Source organism: Mustela erminea, chromosome 4 (assembly GCF_009829155.1).
Source record: "Mustela erminea isolate mMusErm1 chromosome 4, mMusErm1.Pri, whole genome shotgun sequence".
In the NCBI taxonomy this organism is placed as follows: domain Eukaryota; kingdom Metazoa; phylum Chordata; class Mammalia; order Carnivora; family Mustelidae; genus Mustela; species Mustela erminea.
In genome coordinates this window covers 45,465,852-45,488,048 of record NC_045617.1, presented here as the reverse complement: position 1 = coordinate 45,488,048, position 22,197 = coordinate 45,465,852, and the positions used below count along the sequence as shown (strand labels likewise).

At 37.0% G+C, this 22,197-nt stretch overlaps 1 protein-coding gene across 3 annotated transcripts in view; it reads right to left on the bottom strand.

The window, feature by feature from the left end:
* The window catches only part of CEP162 (centrosomal protein 162), a 99,703-nt gene that overhangs the window by 38,137 nt on the left and 39,369 nt on the right, over window positions 1–22,197 (bottom strand). For 2 of the 3 annotated variants that reach the window (XM_032339134.1, XM_032339132.1), the window contains exons 10-18: window positions 17,983–18,174; window positions 17,319–17,400; window positions 12,179–12,461; window positions 11,007–11,265; window positions 6,077–6,210; window positions 5,601–5,828; window positions 4,929–5,069; window positions 2,778–2,890; window positions 969–1,074 (exon numbers count right to left, since the gene is read on the bottom strand). In XM_032339134.1, the coding sequence (XP_032195025.1) occupies window positions 969–1,074; window positions 2,778–2,890; window positions 4,929–5,069; window positions 5,601–5,828; window positions 6,077–6,210; window positions 11,007–11,265; window positions 12,179–12,461; window positions 17,319–17,400; window positions 17,983–18,174 (1,538 nt within the window). The remainder of the gene's footprint in view (window positions 1–968; window positions 1,075–2,777; window positions 2,891–4,928; window positions 5,070–5,600; window positions 5,829–6,076; window positions 6,211–11,006; window positions 11,266–12,178; window positions 12,462–17,318; window positions 17,401–17,982; window positions 18,175–22,197) is intronic. The other variant, XM_032339133.1, reaches the window with a different exon arrangement.

The following is a 22,197-nucleotide window of genomic DNA, read 5'->3' as shown; positions in this document are numbered from 1 at the left end:
CTTCATGGGAAGAAGTGGAGAGAATTAACTACGCTTCCACAGGGGACAAGTCTGGAAATGCAGCAGTGCTTTTGATTCTTATAATCACTGGTGAGTGCTATGAACATGTGTTTCCTGGGGACAGCGAAGACAAAAACTGCAATACATGGAACAGTTCTGCTTCAATAGAATTAACCTGCCCAAAATTCCAAAACTTTTCCCACTGGTAAATACCACTTTAGAAAATTCTAAGCCATATCCTTTATAATACGATTCAATAAAAATAAAGAAAAAAGTTATGGAGCAGCTACTGTATCTCCTATCAGTGTTTGGTACATGGGATAAAATATTTGTAGACACAGTCTGCCTTCCAGAAGTGCAGAGTAAAAAGCCAACTAACGTTTTAAGGTGAACAATCACCTTCAAAGTATTTTCCTATTTTAGCTTATATTTCCAATAAGGAATTTCTTTATATAAGGTATATGCCCTAAGTAAGGTTATGCCTCCAATATGGCTCCATGTGATGATCACTAGATGAGAGGCTGGATTATAAAGAGGATGCCACTGAAAACCAGTATTATGTCACTGTCTCTACTAAGGTCATGTGTATATTAAATGGTAATTTTATTTCTTTATTTAAAAAAAATTTTTTTTAAGATTTTACTTATTTAAGAGGGGGAGAGAGAGAGCACGCATGTGTGCATGAGTTGGGGAGGGGCATAAAGAGAGAAAGAAGCAGACTTCCCATGGAGCAGGGAGCCCAATATAGGGCTCGATCCCAGGACCCCGGGATGAAGACCCAAGACAAAGGCAGACACCTAATGGACTGAGCCACTTAGGCACCCCTAAATGCTAATTTTAGATATACCTTCATTTTTTAATGGTATGAAATTTGTAACAGATTTTACCTATTCATAAATTACAAAAAAGGATTTTTTTTTCACATGTAGAAATTTCAATAAATTATTTACTATCGTTATGCAACTTACCTGTGTCGCCCGTAGTTCTGCTAACAGATCTGTAAAATTCTGGGTTTTGGTGGGTTCTGAATCTTCAGCTACTTGAGACAGGAACCGACTTCTGTGCATCTGTTCTCTGATTTATTTTGAAATTAGAAAGATTTTTTTTTAAAACAAAGTACTTGTTTCAATGCAAAATATATAATTCTTAAAATTAAAAAAATCTAATGGACATTGCAACTATTTGAGCCACTGAAGAGAAAAAGGTTATTTACTTTAAAGATTAAAATACTAAAAGAAGTACACTCTAAGGGAGATGTTTTATCAATTTAAAGGAATCGAAACCTAACATCTTCCTTTATTTATAATATAAAGATACTTTTTAATTCTTGGAGGAAAAAATTCCCAATGTCCCAGAAAGATGTGCTGCATTCTTCCTGTGGTATTACCTCATCCCTGCCTCATTGTTCTAGATTCCTTTAGAAGAAACACAAATCACAAATGACAAACAAAACTAAACACAGTCTATTATTTGAAGTCAGAAACAATTTTTCTGGTTTTCCAGAAATATTATATAAGGAGTTTAGGAATGCATTTAAAATCATCTAATCCTAACATAAAGAAACCATCTATTTCATCATGAAAGTGCCTTTAAAGGTGCAGTTTGGAATCCAGGAATAGATCTTTTCTTTTAAACCAACATAATATGTGATATTTCAGAATACTTTGTGGCTTGAAAAGAAATCAGATATAAATGCTTTCATGCATCAGTACTGTGCAGATTATCACAACTGACTTGGAGTCATAGAGTCAAGGCCAAAGAAGCTTCTTCTAATAGCAGTCCTATCTAAGTGATTAGGTGTCTATGTGAAGGGACAGAAAACTGGTCAGCCATTTCCTAAAAGAAGATAGTACCCCAACTTGCCCATGTTTATGAGTTCAGCTTTTTCACTTAAAAAAATATGTTAAAGCTGGATGTAGTCATATCTAAACAATCTTACAGCCTGAACTCTGGTTCCTGAGTAGGTCCTGGTGCTCCCTGAGCCTGCCATGCTGAGTGCCCATTGATAACAACTCACTAGTTCTTCTCCGGAGAAATGCTCTCAGCCAAATAACAGCCTCTGCCCCCCTGGCCTAGAGGAGATCCCTCACCCACTCCTTTCCCACGGCATACCTCAGCCAGTGACTGACTAGGTTGAGAGTATAAAAAGTTGCTCCCCTTGCCCCAAACGGGACCAACTCTGTGATGCAATCTGTTTTCCTCAGCTTTCTCGTTAAGAACAGAATAAATACAGCCAGTCTCTGGCTAAGACCACGTTCCTACTTAGCTTCCTTCCCCTTATCCATTCTTGCTTCTCTTGTTCCCCTTCTCCTGAGAGTTATCCTCAGAATAACAAGAAATATTATTTAGAATAAGAAAAATAAGAAGAAATCACCTCCATAAGGATCCCTACCTCAGGCTCTACTTCTATGGAACCTGACCTACAACATTAAGTGAGAGTTGTAGGATACATGTATTTTTAGTAATATTAACCACATAGTTTCTTAGGAAATGGTTAAGCATCTCAGGCTTAATGACTCGTCAAGAGGAATACTGTGTATTCAATTTCCTAAAACTGATGTCAAACTCAAATATGAGTATGCTGAAAATACTAAAATATGTACTACTAGTCATCTAGTATTAAAAATACACTGAATATTAAACCTATAAAGTTACAAACTATAAAGAAGTGTAAAACTTTTTTCAGTTCTAAGTAATAATGTATTTTTAATGTAACAATAAAATGATTAGAAATAGTCTAAATATATTTTGATTTTACAAATTCAGAAAGGACTTACTTTAAGGAAGCTAACTCACTGAATAAATTCTGGTTTTCCTTGAACATTCGCTCCTCATTTTTCTTGTTTTGTTCTTGGAGATCTTTCACTTGATTATACAATCTTTCATTTTCCTTTTTGTAATCAGAAAATTGCATTTTAGTTAAAAGTCATTAGTACTTATATAGCTAATATATAGCTTATATAGTATATATGCTCAGAACAGATACATCCTTTACATATTTTTAAAGTCTTTTAAATTTATTCAGTTTTGAATAAGCAAAACCTTTTTAAAACTCTTTATATCATCTCAGAAGAAAACCTGTTATCTGAGAACAATTCTTTCCAAATGCTTACTTGAAAAAAAAAAAAAAAAAGTTGCAGAAATTCCCAAAGCCATAGATCCTAATATCAGTACAAACTGTTGTCCCTCATAGGAGCAAGGAGGCGAGTGGCTGTAGAAATAACCACAGCACAACTGTGTGGACCAGGGGCAGAAGGGTCCACTGTGACTGTCTGCATCCTCTTTTTTCTGATTCTAACCCAGCTCCCTGCAATAAGGTAACAGGACACAGGTAGCCACAATGGCTTGTTCCGTGCTTGTTTCTGGAACTTTCTATGAGCCGGGAGTTAGAGAACAGGTGTTTCTGAAAGTGTAAGGACAAGGCAGAGCACAGACTAGAGCCAGTTCTACACCAGCCTGGGACTAAAGAGTGACTCAAACCAATCTGTGATTAGGTGCTGTGGCTTATTAACTTTTTTATAAAATTAAGAATCTGATGAAAACGAAGGACCTTTGAGAATTTAATAAAAACTATGGACTGTCTCACCACATCTGGCCTACTGCTTGGTAAGATGGTCCGTGCTTAAATACCTGCAACGTAAGTTACACAGATATGCAAGTTTTGTGTTATATTTGTGGGAGAAGGTAGCTGGCACCCTTATGGGTCTATGAAATACTCCTTAAAAATGTGTGCTCTCAGGGTGCCTGGGTGGCACAGTTGGTTAAGCAACCAACTCTTGGTTTTGGCTCAGGTCGTGATCTTGGGGATCATGGGATCAAGCCCCAGGCTGGGCTACATACTCAGGGAGGAATCTGCTTGGGATTCTCTCTCTCTCTCCTTCTGCTGCCCTCCCCACCCCCACCCCGTGCTCTTGCTCTAACAAATAAATAAGTCTTTAAAAACCAAAAAAATAAAAATAAAAATGGGTATTCTCTACAGCAAGATCACAATGGCAGGCAAAGGATCTGGAAGGTTCTCACTAACTCTGGGGCAGTGTGCCCAACAAAATCAGTATTTCATCTATAGGAAAGTTGCAAATCACTGATAAGACAATGCTTTCTCCGGTTATCCTCAGATGATAATGCTTATTATTGACAGGCTTGATGCTTAAAAGTCAAAAGACAAAGAGGTAATGAGTGAGAAAGAGATGAGGGGAAGTCAGGGAAAAAAGGGGAGGAAACTAAGATGAAGTTTTGTGCTGGGGATTACTAAACCCGTCCTGGCTGACTGGCTGGTCAGCATCACCAAGAATCTGTCACACATGGCAAATATCTGCCTTCTGTAGGACCCACAGATTTTTCTCATCTCATTCAAATTTTTTCACTGTCAGAACATTGGCAATTAATTTCAGATTTGTGTTTTTGAATAAAATACCCAAACTAGTCAATATAATCTACTGAAAACAATTGCAGAAAACTAAAGAAAAATAGGGCAGTGTCTAAGGAATATGGCTATTAAAAATAGTAATAAGGGACATTTACTAATTGGTTACTGTGTGCCAGGTAACTAAGAGGTTGGTCTGCACTTTCTTATATTTTATTTTTTTGCGCTATCTTATTTTAATTTCATAATCATCATATGAGGCAGCTACTGTTATCACCATCCCTACTCACAGATGAGGAAACTGGCTTAGAGAGGTGAAGTGATTTGCCCAAGGCTGCAAAGCAGTGGAGGGAGGACTAACACCGGATTCTCCGAATCCAGAACCCATTCTCTTAATTACATACCCACAGATAATGTTCACACTAGTCAAATTATTACTTACTCATATTTGCCAGAATTCCTGTTACCACTACATGAGCACAGAAATATCTTAATATACCTTATTTTTTTTAATAATCAAAGGATCTCAAGAACAAATTCACAAAGTGATGAAAAATCACCATACCTGTTGATATCCTTGAAGAAGTGTCTCTTGTTCCTGTATTTCTTTTTGAATTTCCTTCAATTTTTCTTCAGTGACAGGATCAGTTGTTTCTCCAAAATGTAACCATCTTTGCTTTTTGTTTGTTTCTTCAAAGCTACTTAACTTTGAGAAAATAGAGACATTTTATTTAGGAAAGGAGATGATAAAAGTGAGAAAGGAGGAAGAAAAATGGAAACCTCAACGTGCACAGATCTAAAACTGTCCTATAACTACAATGTTATTAACACCAACTAGCTAAATCATTACAGTGTGATGTTTTGTGCTAATAGTTCTGGTGATGAGAGTAACTGAGAAATGCTACACGGTGCCATTCTCTGAATCTAGGCCTTCTATAGCAGTTCTTTCTGAAACTGTCTTCTTTGAAGGTCATAGTGAACTAAGGGATTTGCTTTCAAAAAAGACTGCTAACAGAAGAAAATTATCAAAATGAGTAAATTTAAATTTTGATTTTTTTCCCAGTGGCTTTGATTTAGGCTCTATTGTGAGGAGGCAGTCTTGGGATCCATGTTCATATTTTATATAGCAAATACATCAAGTCAAATAGCTCCAGGAACAAAGGATGACAATGCATTTGCAGTGAGTACAAGTTCTTTTTAATCAATAAAAAGAGAAATATGACAATGTATCTAGTACCTTGGCTTGAAGAATGTAATTGTCTTGGTTCAGTTTGAAGAGTTCCTTTTCCTGTTGTCTCTTTAGTTCTTCCATCTTATTTTCCAGCTCTCTCTCTTTTTCTGAGAATGTAACTTTAATTTGCTCAATTAGGGCTTGTGCACCCCTCCATTTTTCCTCTGCTTCCTGAACTCTTTTAAACATAATAAACTCGGTCTCCTTGTTCTCACCACGGTATCCTGAAGAATCCTTTAAAGGAGAAGCATTACTTCATTATAGTATATTTACATACTAGATTTGAACACAGGTGGTTAGGGAAAAAAAACCCACAATGAATAAAAATGACATGGTTAACGATGTTCTACTATATAAGGAAATCAATAAATGTTTCAGTAAGATTAGAACATCATGCTTGATGCAAAAATTTCACTATTATTTAGTTTTAATATAATAAAACAAAAAAATTAACGAATGTGATTTTGAAATTCAATACCTACATTCTGAAACTGAAGACAGTAATCCGTTTCTATAGAATCTTCGGCCTTCTTAGGAGTAGCCAGGCAACTTTCAGTTTTGGAAGCTGCTTTACCCAAAGCTGCAGGCTTGATGACTTTTGTTCCAGAAAAGATTTCTAATTATTTTAAACAATGGACAGAAGCACCACAAATGCAAACAAAGTTGAATGTGTATTCAGCAATTATGTAACAGTAAGTACTAATACAACGAGAACACTAGGATAGAAGAGGATCTGGAAATTGGCTGAGGTCTAACACTGTTAACACAGCTGCTTCACTGTGCTCAGAAGTGCTGCCATAATCAACATTTCACTCAATTTGACAGAGAAAGCTAACTGACCCAAGATTCATGTCAAATGATAAATGGAGCAACAAAACAGAAAACAAAAAAACAAAAAAAAGTAAGGAGAATGTGGACAGGGATAATTTCAGGTTCCGTAATTTTAAATAAACTCTTCTTTAAAACAGTCACAGATGGGACGCCTTCGTGGCTCAGTCGGTTAAGCGCTGCCTTCAGCTCAGGTCAGGATGCCAGAGTTGTGGAATCGAGTCCCACAACGGGTTTGGGTTCCTTGCTCAGCGGGGAGCCTACTTCTCCCTCTCCCTTTTGCCCCTTTGCTCATGTGCACGCATTCTCTCTCTCTCCCTCTCTCTCTGTCAAATAAATAAAACCTTAAAAAAAAAGTCATAGCAATAATAAGAATATCTAAGTGATGAATCAAAGAGAAGCTGATTAACTGTATGAGGCACTTTAGTTCAGATTAAGTGTGCTTTCAGAGTACACTTTTCACAAATAATGTGTTTCAAGATATGGTATCAATGGAATAATATAAATTGCATGGAAACTTTCTAACAGCTAGTCTAAATTTGACTTAAAAAATAAAATTATAGGGCGCCTGGGTGGCTCAGTGGGTTAAGCATCTGCCTTTGGCTTAGATCATGATCTCAGGGTCCTGGGATCTAGGCCCACATCAGGCTCCAGCCCCACGTTGGGCTCCAGCTCCACATCAGGTTCCCTGCTCAGTGGGGAGTCTGCTGCTCCCTCTGCCCCTCTCCCCAACTTGTGCTCTTGTGTTCACTCTCTCTCAAACAAATAAAATCTTAAAAAAAGAAGAAACTTATTAGTCCAAAAATAAGAACATAATAGCCAAAGAAAATTAATTTAAAATAAAAAGAAAAATAACCACACAGCAGATACTGCTAGTTGCCAATCTCATCCTCTTCTCTATTAATAGAAACCTCCCTATTAATCTGCTCTGGGCGGCAATGTACCAGTTGAAAATACTCATCTGCCTGGACTCTAGGCAACTGAGGGTGGCCATAAGATCAAAATTCAGGCTAATAAGATGAAAGCAAAAGTTTTGTAGGCTTCCAGAAAAGTCACAACTTTCCATAAGAAGAAGTTGAGAATTAACTGGCATGGACCTTTTACCTTTCCTCCTGACTGGGCCTGGAGGCTGAAATAGCCACCTTGTTATAATGAAGATAAAAGTGACAGATAAAGGATTTTGTAGCAGGACAGAAGGGATCTGGTTCCTTGCACAGTGGCACCAGCTCTCAACCGCCTATTCCTGTCTTCTTTCATTTTTTTATTCACTCATTCATTCATTCATTTCCCTTCTTGTTGCATGAAAGAGAGAAACTCTTGAGTAAGCCCCAGCAGCTGGCTTCTTTTTCATCTTAGTCAGTGTTGATTCCAAGTGCATCCTCTAGACTTTCTGTACACTAATCTCTATCTCACAAAGTCTGCTTGTCCGAGAACACAACCTGTGAAAAGTAACAGCCATCCCTAAGGAATTAAAATTCTGAATAAAACTAAAACTGTGCTGGGGGAATTTTATAATAAAAAGGGAGAAAAAATCATATTTAATATTCTAATGAAAAAAAGGAACTCAGTATAAAAATGGATAGTCAAGGTTTATACTGTACTTTAACATAAATTTTACTGTTTTATTTTCATTTTGGTAGTCACAAATACTGTAAAGTTTTGAAACAGGAAAAAATACTCATAATAATATTGTTGCTTTCCTCTCTCAACCTCCAAATCATGCCCCTTGTTTCTTTTCCACCCTCTGTGACATTATTTCTGTCTTCATTCTTGGTAATTTCAATACACTCACAGGGATCCCTTCAACCCTTGGCGCTTAGGTTCTTATACTTAACCCCTCTACTTCAGCTACTTACTTCTATTGTGGCCTTTTCTTTACTAGTAACACAGTCACTTCTCATCTTAGTCTTAGGCATTTACTCTCTATCAAGCCTATCTCCTATTCTATCTCCCACTTCATGCCCTTTGGTATTTGGAGTCCATCAATCCTTTAACCCAATGGCACCTCATAGATGGTTGATCCTACCCGTTTCATACCGTATTACACCCCTTGATGTCCTTCCTTCCTTATTCAACTTGAAGTCCACATACACCATTAGCTCCCTTCTTGCTCCTTTCTCAGTTCATTGCACTCATTTGGCAAAAACAACTCTTCTTGGCAAATCCAATTATACAAGTATCCAACCCCTGCAATCATGTAGCAAAATGTGGACATTCACACACACACACACACACACACACACACACACACACACACACACAATTACATTGCCTGGTATCAATTTAAATCCATAATAACTAACTTCAAGAAGACTCTGCTGTGGGCAGTCTAGTCCTCCGGGATGGCTATTTCATACCTTCTCTTCTCTCCTCTAACACTTCTACTCCATCCTCAATGCCAGCTAATGATGTTATGTTTTATTTCTCAGAGAAGATGGAAGCAATCAGAAGAAATCATCCATATTCTTTCACCATTTCTACCCACCCATCAGTATCTGCACCGATGTCTTCCTCTCTCCCATCTGCTTGCCCAGATGAATTGTCCATGCCTCTGTCCAGAGCCAATCCTTTCAATGAACACTGGATTCCACTGTAATTCCTCTACTCAAGGACATTGCTCTAGCAATTCTTCCCCTCTCACCATCATAAATCTACTGAAATATTTCCAAAATGTGTTAACATACTATTAGGCACACTATTATTTCTACCATTAAAAAAAAGTAAACAAAAAGCTTTTCTTGACTCTACTTCTTATGCTGGCTACTATCCCCATTTTTTTTTTTTTTTTTTTTTGCCTTTTACACTCTTTCCTCCTGGCCTATACTCAATTTTAAGTCTCCCATTCCCTCCAATTCTAATTTAGCCCTCCTTTTACAGCCATATAACCATGGGAACTCTCCAGTTTACTGACGACCTCCTCCATGCTAAACTCAAAGGTCAGTTCCCAGTTTCCACTTTCCTTTCTCTCTCAGCAGCAACTGATAGATAAATTTTCCCTTCTTCACTTGGCTTTCAGGATCCCACATATTCAGGTTTCTTCCAATCTCACTCTCTTTTCTTTGTAGGTCTCCTCTTCCCCCTGACTTCCTAAGGTCAGCATGCCCAGGAGTCAGGCCTCAGTTTGCTTTCCTTCTATAGCAATACTCACTCTCTTGATAACTTCTGTCGGCCCCATGACTTAAAAACCATATATATATAGAGTTTTTTTTTTTTTTTTAAAGATTTTATTTATTTCCAGAGAGTGGGAGGGAGAGAGTGAGCACACAAGTAGGGGGCGTGGCATGCAGAGGGAGAAGCAGGCTCCCCGCTGAGCAAGGAGCCTGATGTGGAACTGGATCCCAGGACTCTGGGATTATGATCTGAGCCAAAGGCAGATACTTAACCAACTGAGACACCCAGGTGTCCCCCATGTATAATAGTTTTAACAATAACTCCTAAATCAGATCTGCAGTCCACACCTCCCTCTTGAACTCCAGACTTGACTATCTAATTGGTTCCTTGTCATCTCCACTTGCATGTAGAACAGTGATTTCAAAAATAAGACAAAATAAGGCAATACAAAATGCTTTGTAGGAGAAGGAATTAGAGGTTCACAGTTTAAGAACAAGAGGAAAGGATGCCTGCATTCATCCTACTGAATCATATTCCTGTCTCTACAGAATAGAGATTATTCCTGTCTCTACCTCCTGCTGCTATTCTCCTCTACTCTGACATAAATCATAAACCAGCCTGGGCTTTCCTTTCCATCTAAGATGCACAGGCTGTTGCAGCAAACACACATACAAAGGCAGGACAGAGTCTTTAATGCCTAAAGAGTTTAAAATAGAGTCAAAGTGGTCCTGGATTTAATACTCTTAGGGAAAAGCAAGGAAAGACACTTGAAGCTAGAAATGCATTTTCCAATGAGGACAGATCTCTTCACGACAACTATCATCATATAACAATGATGAACTGGTCACCTATTAAATTTAATCACAAAGGGAAGGACAAAATGCTTCTGGCGCCACTGCTCTCCCTTCCTTACTGGAATTTAAAGGCAGCAGAAATGTCAGTCTGATCTGAACATTTCTATTGCTTTTAATAGCTGCATGGGCTTCTAAGTTGAAAAGTACCCTTTCCTACTGTCAATAAAAAATGACTGCATTAGGAAATAACAAACAGAGACACTGCGATATATTAAAAATATGCATTATGTGCTGCATAAAACATCCTGCCTGTCTCAGTCTATACTGAACTAATATCCAAATAATCTCTATAATCAACCTTCACTTGTATTCATTTGTATTCGTTTTTGAATTTGTAGTTCTCTAGAAAACACCGGATACTCCAACATCAACCAGATGAGGAAGAGTTTGATTCTCTATTCACTTCCCATACTTTATGAGTGTCATTCAGGAAAGCTCAGAGCCAATGACCAAAATCCTGTAAACAAAATCTTTCAGAATGGGATATCCTATCTAAAGATGAATTCTTTCCTATGAATAGAAAAGTTCACAGAAGGAGAGAAATAGGGAAAGTAGAGAAGTAAAGTTAAATAACACATCATACGCACAGAACTCTACTATGAGAAGAGCACATAATTACCTTTTTTCCTAGCTTGATTTGAAGTGGGAATAGATCTCAAGTTTTTGCTTTTCATAATGTCCTTTGAAGTTTTCTTTTCAAGAGTAGAGAAAGTCTTGAATGGTGAACTGGGTTGGCCATAGCCTGAGCTCCTAACTGATGAATATAATCCACTCTGGGGTTTCCTCTTAAGTAATGGAGGTGCACTTTTGGCCTTCTTGTATGGCACCTGTTTACCAGTTATAGCCCCTTCTTCTCCAGAGGTGAGTTGTCTAAAATTCTGCATAGAAAAAGTAGCAACTTTTTAGGACTTAAATAAACTTCAACTATAGCTGTAAATGAAGATTTAACAGATGACAGAAGTGATTACTAAATAATAGTTTAGTTACATAGTGATTACTAAATAATAGTTTGTAGAAGGCAAACCACTACACATTAAAATTCTCAAAGCCTAACTCATCAGAATTTTAGTATTTTGAAGCACATCTTCAAAGTCAGGAGTAAAACAAAACAAAATAATAGAACAAAATAAGCTTGCTAGAATGCAAGAAGTTTAATTACTAGAATACAGCAGAGAACAGGAAAGCATATATTTTGAAATGACGTAAAATTTTATCTTTTTTTCTCCAGAATTCTCAAGATAAAAATTTACCAATACCCTGTCGTATTCCACAAAAACCTGGAGATGTTTTATGGTAAACACGAACCTAAAACCATAAAATAAAACTAGAATATAGATCAAAGAAACTATAAATCAGAATAGATCAAGAACAGAAGAAAAAGAAATGGTGAAGTGTAACTTTCTCAACAGCTGCTAATAGCATTTATATAAAATGTCAACTTGCCTACTTTTGCAGAATATACAGTACTGGAAAGATTAATTAAAAAGCACTAGAATGATGAATAAACTTTATTTTCTTGTGCCACTCAAATTCTGGACTATGCTTATTAAAAACAAATGAAGAAAGTAAAGGATGGCTTCCAAAAGAAAGCTAATGCTATAGTGGTATTTTAAAATTTAGGGACTATGGGATGTTGTAATAAATACTGCTCACAAATATCCAGGATCTACACGGAGGTTAGTATGTAATCAGTCCCGTTAACTTAACAAGTACCAAGTACCTACTTATCAACAGTATTTATATAACTTCATTTATCAATATTTCGAATCAACTTGGATTATGAACACTTACTTTATTTATTTTGTCTTCCTGAAGCAATAGCGAAGGACCAACAGATAGTTTTTTCCTCAAAATATCAAGATACATTTTATCTATATGTTCTTCTGTAGTATTTACTCCTGGATGGCCATTTTCTATACTTTTATTTGTTGTCTTTTGTAAAACCACATTCTCTTCATTTCTGTCAAAAAATTGGTTTGCATTTCGTGGCTCTTGAGAGATAATATTTGGGTTCATCTTAAGGGGTAAAGGGCTAACAAATCCAGTTTCTTTTCTATCAGCCAGTTTCTTATAGCTATAAAACAAAACAGAATGAACCCTAGGTGACTCCTCAAATATCAGTTATATATACATATACCATACATATCACAGGTATTTACACACACAATATGTAAGAAATATATTTTAATATGTATATTATTTATATATAATATTAAATACATTTAATATTTAATATAACTATTCAAATTAGGTCATTCATGTTAAATACATTATTTGTAATTCTGGTTAGTAGAGTATACTCATATAGTGTCCTGTATCTCTTTAAATTTCAGGTAATATAATTTAATGCAGTATAAAATAAGAGATTACAATGGATGACTCTGAGACATACTTCAAAGGAATAACAAACCAAGCAAGACTGAGATTGCTTTTGTGTAAGAAGAAGTAAAAAATGAGTTTTTTTTTTTTTTAAGATTTTGTTTATTTATTTGACAGATAGAAATCACAAGTAGGCAGAGGCAGGCAGAGGGGGAGGGGAAAGCAGGCTCCCTGCTGAGCACCAAGCCTGATGTGGGCTCAATCCCAGGACCCTGAGATCATGACCTGAGCTGAAGGCAGAGGCTTAACCTACTGAGCCACCTAGGTGCCCCCAAAAATGAATTTCTAATGCACTTCATGTATTTAATCTTTTATCCACAATATCAAGTCAGCAGGAAAAACATTTTACATACTTTGAGAAGAAACTAAAGAAATAATAATATATGGCAATGAGAAATATATTATAAAGCATAAATTTCATCACAGTATAGGAAAAATTTTAAAGTAAAACAGGAAAATCACTAGTATCTTGAAATAAAATCATTTCTGTGGTTTAAAACACTTAAAATACAATGTAATATTTCAGACTATTCAATTTTTAAAATAGAGAAAATATCCCTTAAGGAAATGTTCTAAATGTGGTTAGATATCAGTAAAGTATAGGGGCTCCAAAAAAATGGTTATTATTTCCTTACTTTCTTTCTTCCTTCCTTCCTTTTTAAAGATTCTATTTATTTATCTGACAGACAGCTGGAGAGCACAAGTAAGCAGAGCAGCAGGCAAGAGAGAAGCAGGCTTCCTGACAAGCAGGGAGCCCAAAGCAGGACTCAATCCCAGGACCCTGGGATCATGACCTGAGCCGAACAGATGCTTAACCAAATGAGCCAGCCAGGTGCTCTGGATATTGAGATTTTCAAACTGAGTAATCATGGTCCATTACATCATTTAATTTTATAATTTAAAAAATTTCATTTATAAAATCAAGTTTAAGAGGCCACTATTTTCTTGTAAGATAGACTGGCTTCTTGGTAATTGTTAGACATTTCTAAAGTACTTAGAATCATCAGAAAATATAATAATTCTTTCCTTCTTCAGGTAGCAGAATCTGGCTAGAAGCTCATCAAAACTGTCTCCTGTTCTTCCTGCATACTAACTAAACTACATTTCCTGGCCTCCCTGAATCTAGCTGGGCCCAGTTACTAGTTCTTGCCTTTAGAATGCTGAATGCTGTGGTGACAAGAACCTAAGATCTGTGTCACTGGCTTAGTAGCTGGGTTTTGGATGACAAGGAAAATGATACTGGAAGCTGAAGAAGAGGCAACCTATTTTTTACAATGACAAAACATTTACCGAATGGTCACCTACAACGGTTTATAAGGCAGATCACATGGCTACTGAGTCTGAGGTATTAAGAAAAATGGCAGGAGAGTTTCTAAGTGCTAGCTACTATTGGCTACTTTTGACAAGATAGTAAAGGAAAGATATAAACTCAAGACAAAAAAGGGTCAGTTTGTAAGAAAAAAAAATCAAAGAGAACAGAGAGAGTCTAGAAACTCAGTGCCTCTGCGGTTCACTCTCTGTGAACCTAACAGTAGGATTCAGCACTGAAAGATGCTATGAAAAACCAGGATTTCCAGAGACTTCTCAGTTGAAAAGAGTGACTCAGTCCTTTGACAAATATCATATTAAAGGAATCCTCTTCACACTTAAGATTATTGTTCCCCAAAATATATAGTTAGCTGCAAATGAATTGAGAGGGGGAGGAAAAAAGGAGGACAAAAAAGCAAAGACTTTAAGCAGATCTAAAACCTCTGTCTACCAAACTGACTTTAAATGTAGTTCCTGGCACATGGGACTGACTGGAAACTAACAGATCAGAAGCCTACTAAACTTTCTTAAAGAACTGTAATGACAAAGAAACTACAACTATGTTTAAAAAACAAACAAACAAACAATAAAAGCCAGAGACTTGTTTGGGAGCCTTAAAATCATCTGCAGTAGGAAGTGGACTAAGAAAGGAACACATCCTCTATCATGCGCAGAGGGTCCCCACAAAACCCATTTCAGCTGTGGCCAAGAGTTTAAAGTGGGTTTCAAGGCTGCATTACTGACTGCTGTATTTTCCTCACATTTTTCCCTTCTGAACAGGAGTATCTGTTGCAGCTTCACTATTATATATTGGGTGGGAGTGACGAAGTAGAGAACTTACGTTTTTAATTCACTGACTAGTAGACAGCGAGAAGCCACATTCAAACCTGGTGAAGACTGTACTTCACCTGAAAATCCTGGCCTTTGAGATGGACACAGTTCTGAATGGGCCTTTGGGCTGTTTGCTTTAGGGAGGGGATAGTTGGTACTTGTGTGAAGAAGAGTAAAATGGATATTTAGCTATTAGAAGGGTAGATTCTGGTAGATTCTAGATGCCTATCAGACTCATTTATTTTTCTTTCTAAGCATACAACCAAATCCCATTTCCCAGCCTCTTGGACCCTACAAGCTAGATGTGTTGGTTCTTAACAACAGAATGTGAATAGAAGTGATATAATGCTTCTGTGTTGAGGGAGTTAAAAGGAATTTGCTATCAACTGCTTTCCTTTCTTTATCAACTGGTTGGATAAGACCAGGACAACCTTAAAATCATGTGTTGATGAGAAAGCAGCCCAGGTCCCAAATGACTATGTGGAGAAGAATCCTATCCCAACCCCATGGACACACACGGGATTATGATGTGAACAAAAAGTACATTTTTGATGTTTAGCTACTAAAATTTTAATAATCCTAGTAGTTAGGATTATATACTCAACAGTTTACTGAAGAGTTTTCAGGTATGTACACTGAAGTTTATACTATTGACATTTCTGTAATGATTGTTATGCCTTTAATGTAAGTATACTTGCTTGTTTTTAGACTTGAAACCTAAATGAAAAAATCTCTATTTAGAATTCACATTAGTAAAATGATTCCACCTATGCCAACAAAGACATAAGATGTGTAAGCAATCTCTTCATTAACACAAACACAGCCCCCAAATAGCAGTAAGTGAGGATAATCGGCCCTTTAAAACATACTAACTGGGCTCCTGGGTGGCTCAGTGGGCTAAAGCCTCTGCCTTTGGCTCAGATCATGATCCCAGGGTCCTGGGATCGAGTCCCAAATTGGGCTCTCTGCTCAGCAGGGAGCCTGCTTCTCCCTCTCTTTCTGCCTGCCTCTCTGCCTACTTGTGATCTCTGTCAAATAAATAAACAATATCTTAGAAAAAGAAAGAAAGAAACAAACAAAAATCCATACTAACTAGTGCTGCAGATCAATAGAAGAATACTAGACTCAGCATTTCAGCACATGGCCTTAGCCTAAGCCTCACTGCCTCGTTGTCTCTGTACAAACGTAGAAACAGGATGAGAAAGCACAAGTGGATTTACAAGGTGAGGATGTAGTAGAAGGAGGGACTCACACTGTGTCTGCTGAAAACACAAATGAACGAATGAACACATGAAGGAATAACAGGCTTCTCACAGAAATATTTCATGGCAATCAAAGATCTGACAGTGTAGGTTAAGCACACAGATTTCTTGTGTTTCCTGGCTAGAATCATAGGATCTTGAGCAATTTCTCTCACTTCTTTTTTTTTGGTGGGATAGGAGGAGGAGCAGAGGGAATGGGAGAGGGAATCTCAAGCAGACTTTATGCCCAGCCTGGAGCCCAACGCCAGGCTCCATCTCACCACCCTGAGATCATGACCTGAGCCAAAATCAAGAGTTGGATGCTTAACTGATTGAGCCACCCAGGCGCCCCATTTGACTTCATTAAGCCTCAGTTTTCTTATCTATGAAATGGAGATTGTAATAAAATATAGCTCACAGAGCTGCTGTGAGAGTAAATGAAACCTGCACAGAACTCTAACCCCCAGTAAGTGTGTGGTAGAAACGTTAGCTACTATCACCACCACCGCCTCCACTGCCATCTTCTGGTTCCTGGGATAGCTCCACCACTAAACTGGTTCACCCGTTTCATCACTTGAATGGTGTAGATAAAGAGGCCTGACCACTTTGTTATAAGGATCACATGATATGATGGCTGTAACACAAATGCAAAGTTACTGTGATGTGCTACTCTGTGTGCTGCAGAATGACAGTGAGGTCCCACAAGTTTCCATTAAAATGTACTGAAGCCTGCTGCTCTGGTGGCCAAAACACTTACCCGGTAATATGACGGTTGGTCAGTGACTAAGTACAAAACTCAGTGGTTTATAAAGAAGCAAATCTAGGATGCATACAGAATAAAATTCATGGTCTCTCTCACTGGTCAAATCAACTGCCCTGAGCTATTTAAAGCTGAAAGGATTTTAATTTTCAGACTACTTAAAAAAATGGCTTTTTTTTTTTTTTTAGTCACATCTATTTAAAAAACATTTTTAAAATTTTAGCACTGGAAGAATTTTGCAAACTAAGAACTACTAAGAAGAAGAGAGCACTGACTCACAGGTAGACTCATATAAGCTACTTATTAATCATTCACTAGGAAGGAATATGTAGAAGAAAACTCTAATGTCTCCAGTTAACAAAACAATAAACAAACAATGGAATGGCACAATCCATTCTATAAAACCTCATACCTGACAGGTTGTAAATCAAAACCACTGCCACCAAAAGAATCTATTCGGATAGGTTTCATCAGCTCCTCTACCGTGGGCAGATCTAAGAGGAAAAAAAGTTAAAAGAGCAATCCAAAAAATCATGTGAATTTGCTAATTTAATGTCTAATGCCACTAAGATTACATTTTTTTTCTGACAGAGTTAACAAAATGGCATATACAATAAACCCAGTTTCCCACTATAAAGTTACCTGTACCAAGAAAATCTCCTTTGATTTATATTTTGAAATATATCTATATCTATTAATGTATCTAACTATATCAGTATCAAAAATATGTGTATAGGTGTGTCCATACATGCACACATATTTGTTAAATATATTTTAGCTGATTCCAAAATACTGTTCTCTACTTAAAAAATAACTTTAGTATATACACGAGGAAAAGCATAAAATAAATGTGAAAACACTTAGGTGATTTCTGAATTTGGCCAAAGCACACTGAAGGAGGAACTGAAATTTTATCCCATATTCACAACTATAGTGAAACCACTGATTCCCAAATTCCATTTTAACAAACCCTTTAAGGTTAAATTCAGAGACTGAGAAACAGTCCCTACGGCAAACCGCACTGAAATTATACCGCACTAGAGACTGTTCGGAGAGGGTCTCAAATTAACTTTTACCAGATTCTGTAGTAGAGATGTTTTTAAGGGACTCTTCATTTTCTTGAGGATAATCTTTCACTGAACTCTTGATATTTTCCATGGCATTACTCTCAGTTCTTTGCTCATCTGCATCTCCCAAAGAATGGGCTACATGACAATAAGCCTGATGGAGAGCTTCAATGTCACTATTGCTTTGTCTGTAAGAAACACCTGTTGGAATAAATGTCATCTCTGGTATAATCATACAAATACATGAAAGATATAAAACACCAATATCATCCCTTAATGTGTCTGGAATGGAGAATGAGGCTGGTGGGACAACAGCGACATTACACAGTTAGGTATGAACCTTGCTGATATGCAGCTATAGCTTAACAGCACAAAATCAGGGCAGGCTCAATAACTCTTTAGCAAGTTGAGATGTGTCCTGACACAGGAAGAGTAAATAAACTCTGACTCCCCTAGCTATTGCCTTCTCTTCCTACCACCTATAACCAAGCCCATTACACTGGATAGAACTATACCCAAATTTCCTAAGCTGACAAAATCTTTCAAGGATTCTGTCTCCCTTACCACTACTCTCTCTCTCTCACTCTTGCCTTCTGTCTCTGCTTCCCAGTGCCACCAAGTATCCTGTAGTCTGCATTCCTTCATCTGAAATTCACTCCTCTAATTTTGTGACCCAGTATGTGTTCCAATACTCTGTAATGCTACTAAATCAAAAGCAATTTTCTAATAGTCAAATCTAGCCATCTTTAATTCTCTCCAATCCTGTGGTTCATCTCCATCTTCACTCTTCTTTTTTAAACTATTTATTTTTGAGCTCACTGATTTCATCAAGATCCTTAGCTCAACTATTACCCATATGATTGTGATACCCAAATCTATGTTTTTGTCTTTACCTCTTCTCTGAATATTAAACTTTTGAACAGACATCGATACTATTCTGTAAGTAAATAAAATCTAACATGTCCCCAACTGAATTAATTATACTCCCCAATAAAACTTGTTCTACTCTAAGTATTTTAGCTAATGGCATCACTGTTCACCTAGTCATCTAAAACAGAATACCTGATGTCATGGTTCACTCTTTCTTCCCTAATAACCTTCTCCTCCTCCCACCAAAAAATAATCTGAAGACTCTAATGACAATAATGATTTAAAAATTTATAGGTATTTTTCTTATTTGTCTTGAACCTTTCATTACTAACACTGGAATTTTCAAAATTAGAGAAAAAGATAAAAGTCACAGAAGAGTAGCAAAAAAGAGAAATGAGTTGAGTAGTCTCCTTTTCTGTTAATACCCAGGATTAATTAGTTAATGCTTAAGAATAAAATAGTAGCTATAGCCTCATCAATAAATGGCTGACTTCTCTGCCTTTTACATGACAAAGAGAGAATTCTATGTAGTTATTTAATATATTAGTACAAGTCCAAAGCTCCCTAATTTTTCTACTTTAGGGCATCCAGAAGTATCAAATCCTACACTGCACAGGCAAGGATATGGCTATGAAGCAATACTGTCCTCCTGTGAATGATCTACTCATACAGCCATAGCACAAAATGGTACCTGCCCAGGGAATAAATGAAAATAAGCAAAAGGCTGGGTCTGGCCCTCGTTTTTTCAGTCACCATCCCTTCTAATACCATAAAGCACCAAGAATTTCTAAAGGGATACCTTTTTAAAAAGATGATCTTTGATAATATATCACCTAAACTGAGGTTGCTTAGTATTTAAAGAAACATTATATATTTAAAAAAACACCACAAAACAACCATCTGATTTTTTGGTTCTTAAATGAAGTTCACATGCTGATTTGAAGACTACCAAGTGTATGTTTCAAATAGCAGGTAAACTCAATACCCCACAGCTAATGAGTATTTATAGTGTATGCCTTCAAGTTTTTTATTATATTTTCTACAATTAACAGAGGATTGTTATAAATAATAGTGAAATACTGCTTATTGAGTATTAACAATATACTAGGCATTATACATTATCGGAGTTGACCAGCACAAGGCCTCATTTAAAAGATGAGGAAACAGGCTTAGAGGCATTAATTGTCCATTGTCAAATAGCTGATAACTAGCAAAGCTGGGACTATGAGTCCAAAGCTATATATGACAATCAGATCACACTTACTATCTTCCAGTAATAACAATCAAATTATTTCAGAGTCAAGAGCATTTAAGAAATAAAGCCAGAAGGAACCCTCCTACACTGCTGGTGGGAATGCAAGCTGGTGTAGCCACTCTGGGAAACAGTATGGAGCTTCCTCAGAAAGTTGAAAATAGAGCTATGCTATGACCCAGCAATCGCACTACTGGGTATTTACCTCAAGATACAAATGTAGTGATCCAAAGGGGCACGTGCATCCGACTCTTTATAGCAGCAATGTCCACAACAGCCAAACTACAGAAAGAATCTAGATGTCTAGCAACAGAAAAATGGATAAAGAAGATGTGGTATGTATGTATGTGTGTATATGTATATGTACATATATGTACACACACACACACACACACACACAGGAATACTATGCAGCCATAAAAAACTGAAATCCTGCCATTTGCAATGATGTGGATGGAACTAGAGGATATTATGCTACACGAAATAAATCAATCAGAGAAAGACAATTATCATATAATCTCTCTGATATGAGGAATTTGAGACAAGGCAAGGGGCTGTGGGGGCTAGGGAGGGAGAAAATGAAACAAGAAGGACCAGGGAGGGAGACAAACCATAAGAGACTCTTAATCTCAAGAAACAAACTGAGGGTTGCTGGCAGTTGGGGGGAGAGGGAGACGGTGGCTGGGTGATGGACACTGGGGAGAGTATGTGCTATGGGGAGTGCTATGAATTGTGTAAGACTGATGATTCACAGACCTGTACCCCTGGGGCAAATAATACATTATATGTTAATTTTAAAAAAGGGTGGGGGAAGAAGGAGAAAAAAATAGGGCCAGAAAAACTACAGCTTTATATAACTGCTCGAATCATCTCTATAAAAGAGTTTTTTCAATATATTTTTTTTCTTATAACCTATGGCAATGGTTTTCATACTGTATTTTAATTTTACAAAATCATAGTTTCTCAGAGAAAATCATGGGTTCTACAGATGTTTGAGTGAAATTTCATTTTAAATCATGCTTTAAGGGGTGCCTGGTGGCTCAGTGGGTTAAAGCCTCTGCCTTCGGCTCTGGCCATGATCCCAGGGTCCTGAGATGGAACCCCACATTGGGCTTTCTGCTCAGCAGGGAGCCTGCTTCCCTTCCTCTCTCACTCTCTCTCTCTCTGCCTACTTGTGATCTCTGTCAAATAAATAAATAAAATATTTTTAAAACAAACAAATAAATAAATCGTGCTTTAAAACATAAAAATAGAAATTAATCTGCAACTCAACTGTGTCATTTAGGTTACTATAATATTTTGAAAACCATCAGAGTGGTAACTTCTGCCTCCTGCTTTGTTTTCACGCACATCTTTGAACGCAGCTTCTCTGACCATCCTGTATGTATATGAATTTCCTATAAATGTATCACTGATTAGAAAAGCTGGAACTCTGTATTGGTCTTTTACAAGAATTCGTGTTGGCTGACTGAAAACCGTGCACGTAGGGTGACTATCATAGCACACACGTGACGTGTACTTGAACAGCAGTAAGAGGAAGAACATGTGCTCAGCACATGCTTTCATCCCGCAAACATTCAACGGGGTAATAACAAGTAAATGAATAACATGACTTGATGGGAAAATTCTGCTGTAATTTTTTTACTTTTATAGTTACATTTTTAAATGCAAGTGGATGAAACAAGACAGTGGTGACTTGTGGAACAGCAGCGACTAGAAACAAGATCTTGAGTGGACTTTGTGGTTTTGGTCATGCTTTGTTTTTTGCTCTGGTTGCTGGTTTCATGGGTGTGTTCAGGATATGAAAATGCATCAGGCTGCACTACTGTGATACATGAACTTTCTGTGGGTATATTATACTTCAATAAAAAAGTAAGAAGAAATAAAAAATAAAATAAAAATAAAATGCAAGCAGATGTTTAGAGTTGGTTAGTGATTTATCATTTCTGCTGCTCTTTTGTTCCAAGTGTCTGGATTGGTTTAATTGACCACACTGGCCAATTGAGACCTGCAAAGCAAGCTGGTTAAAAAGTTCTCAACTATTTATGTAGTAAAGCAAGATCATTTTAATATTATACAGCAAAAATAAAATACACAAACAT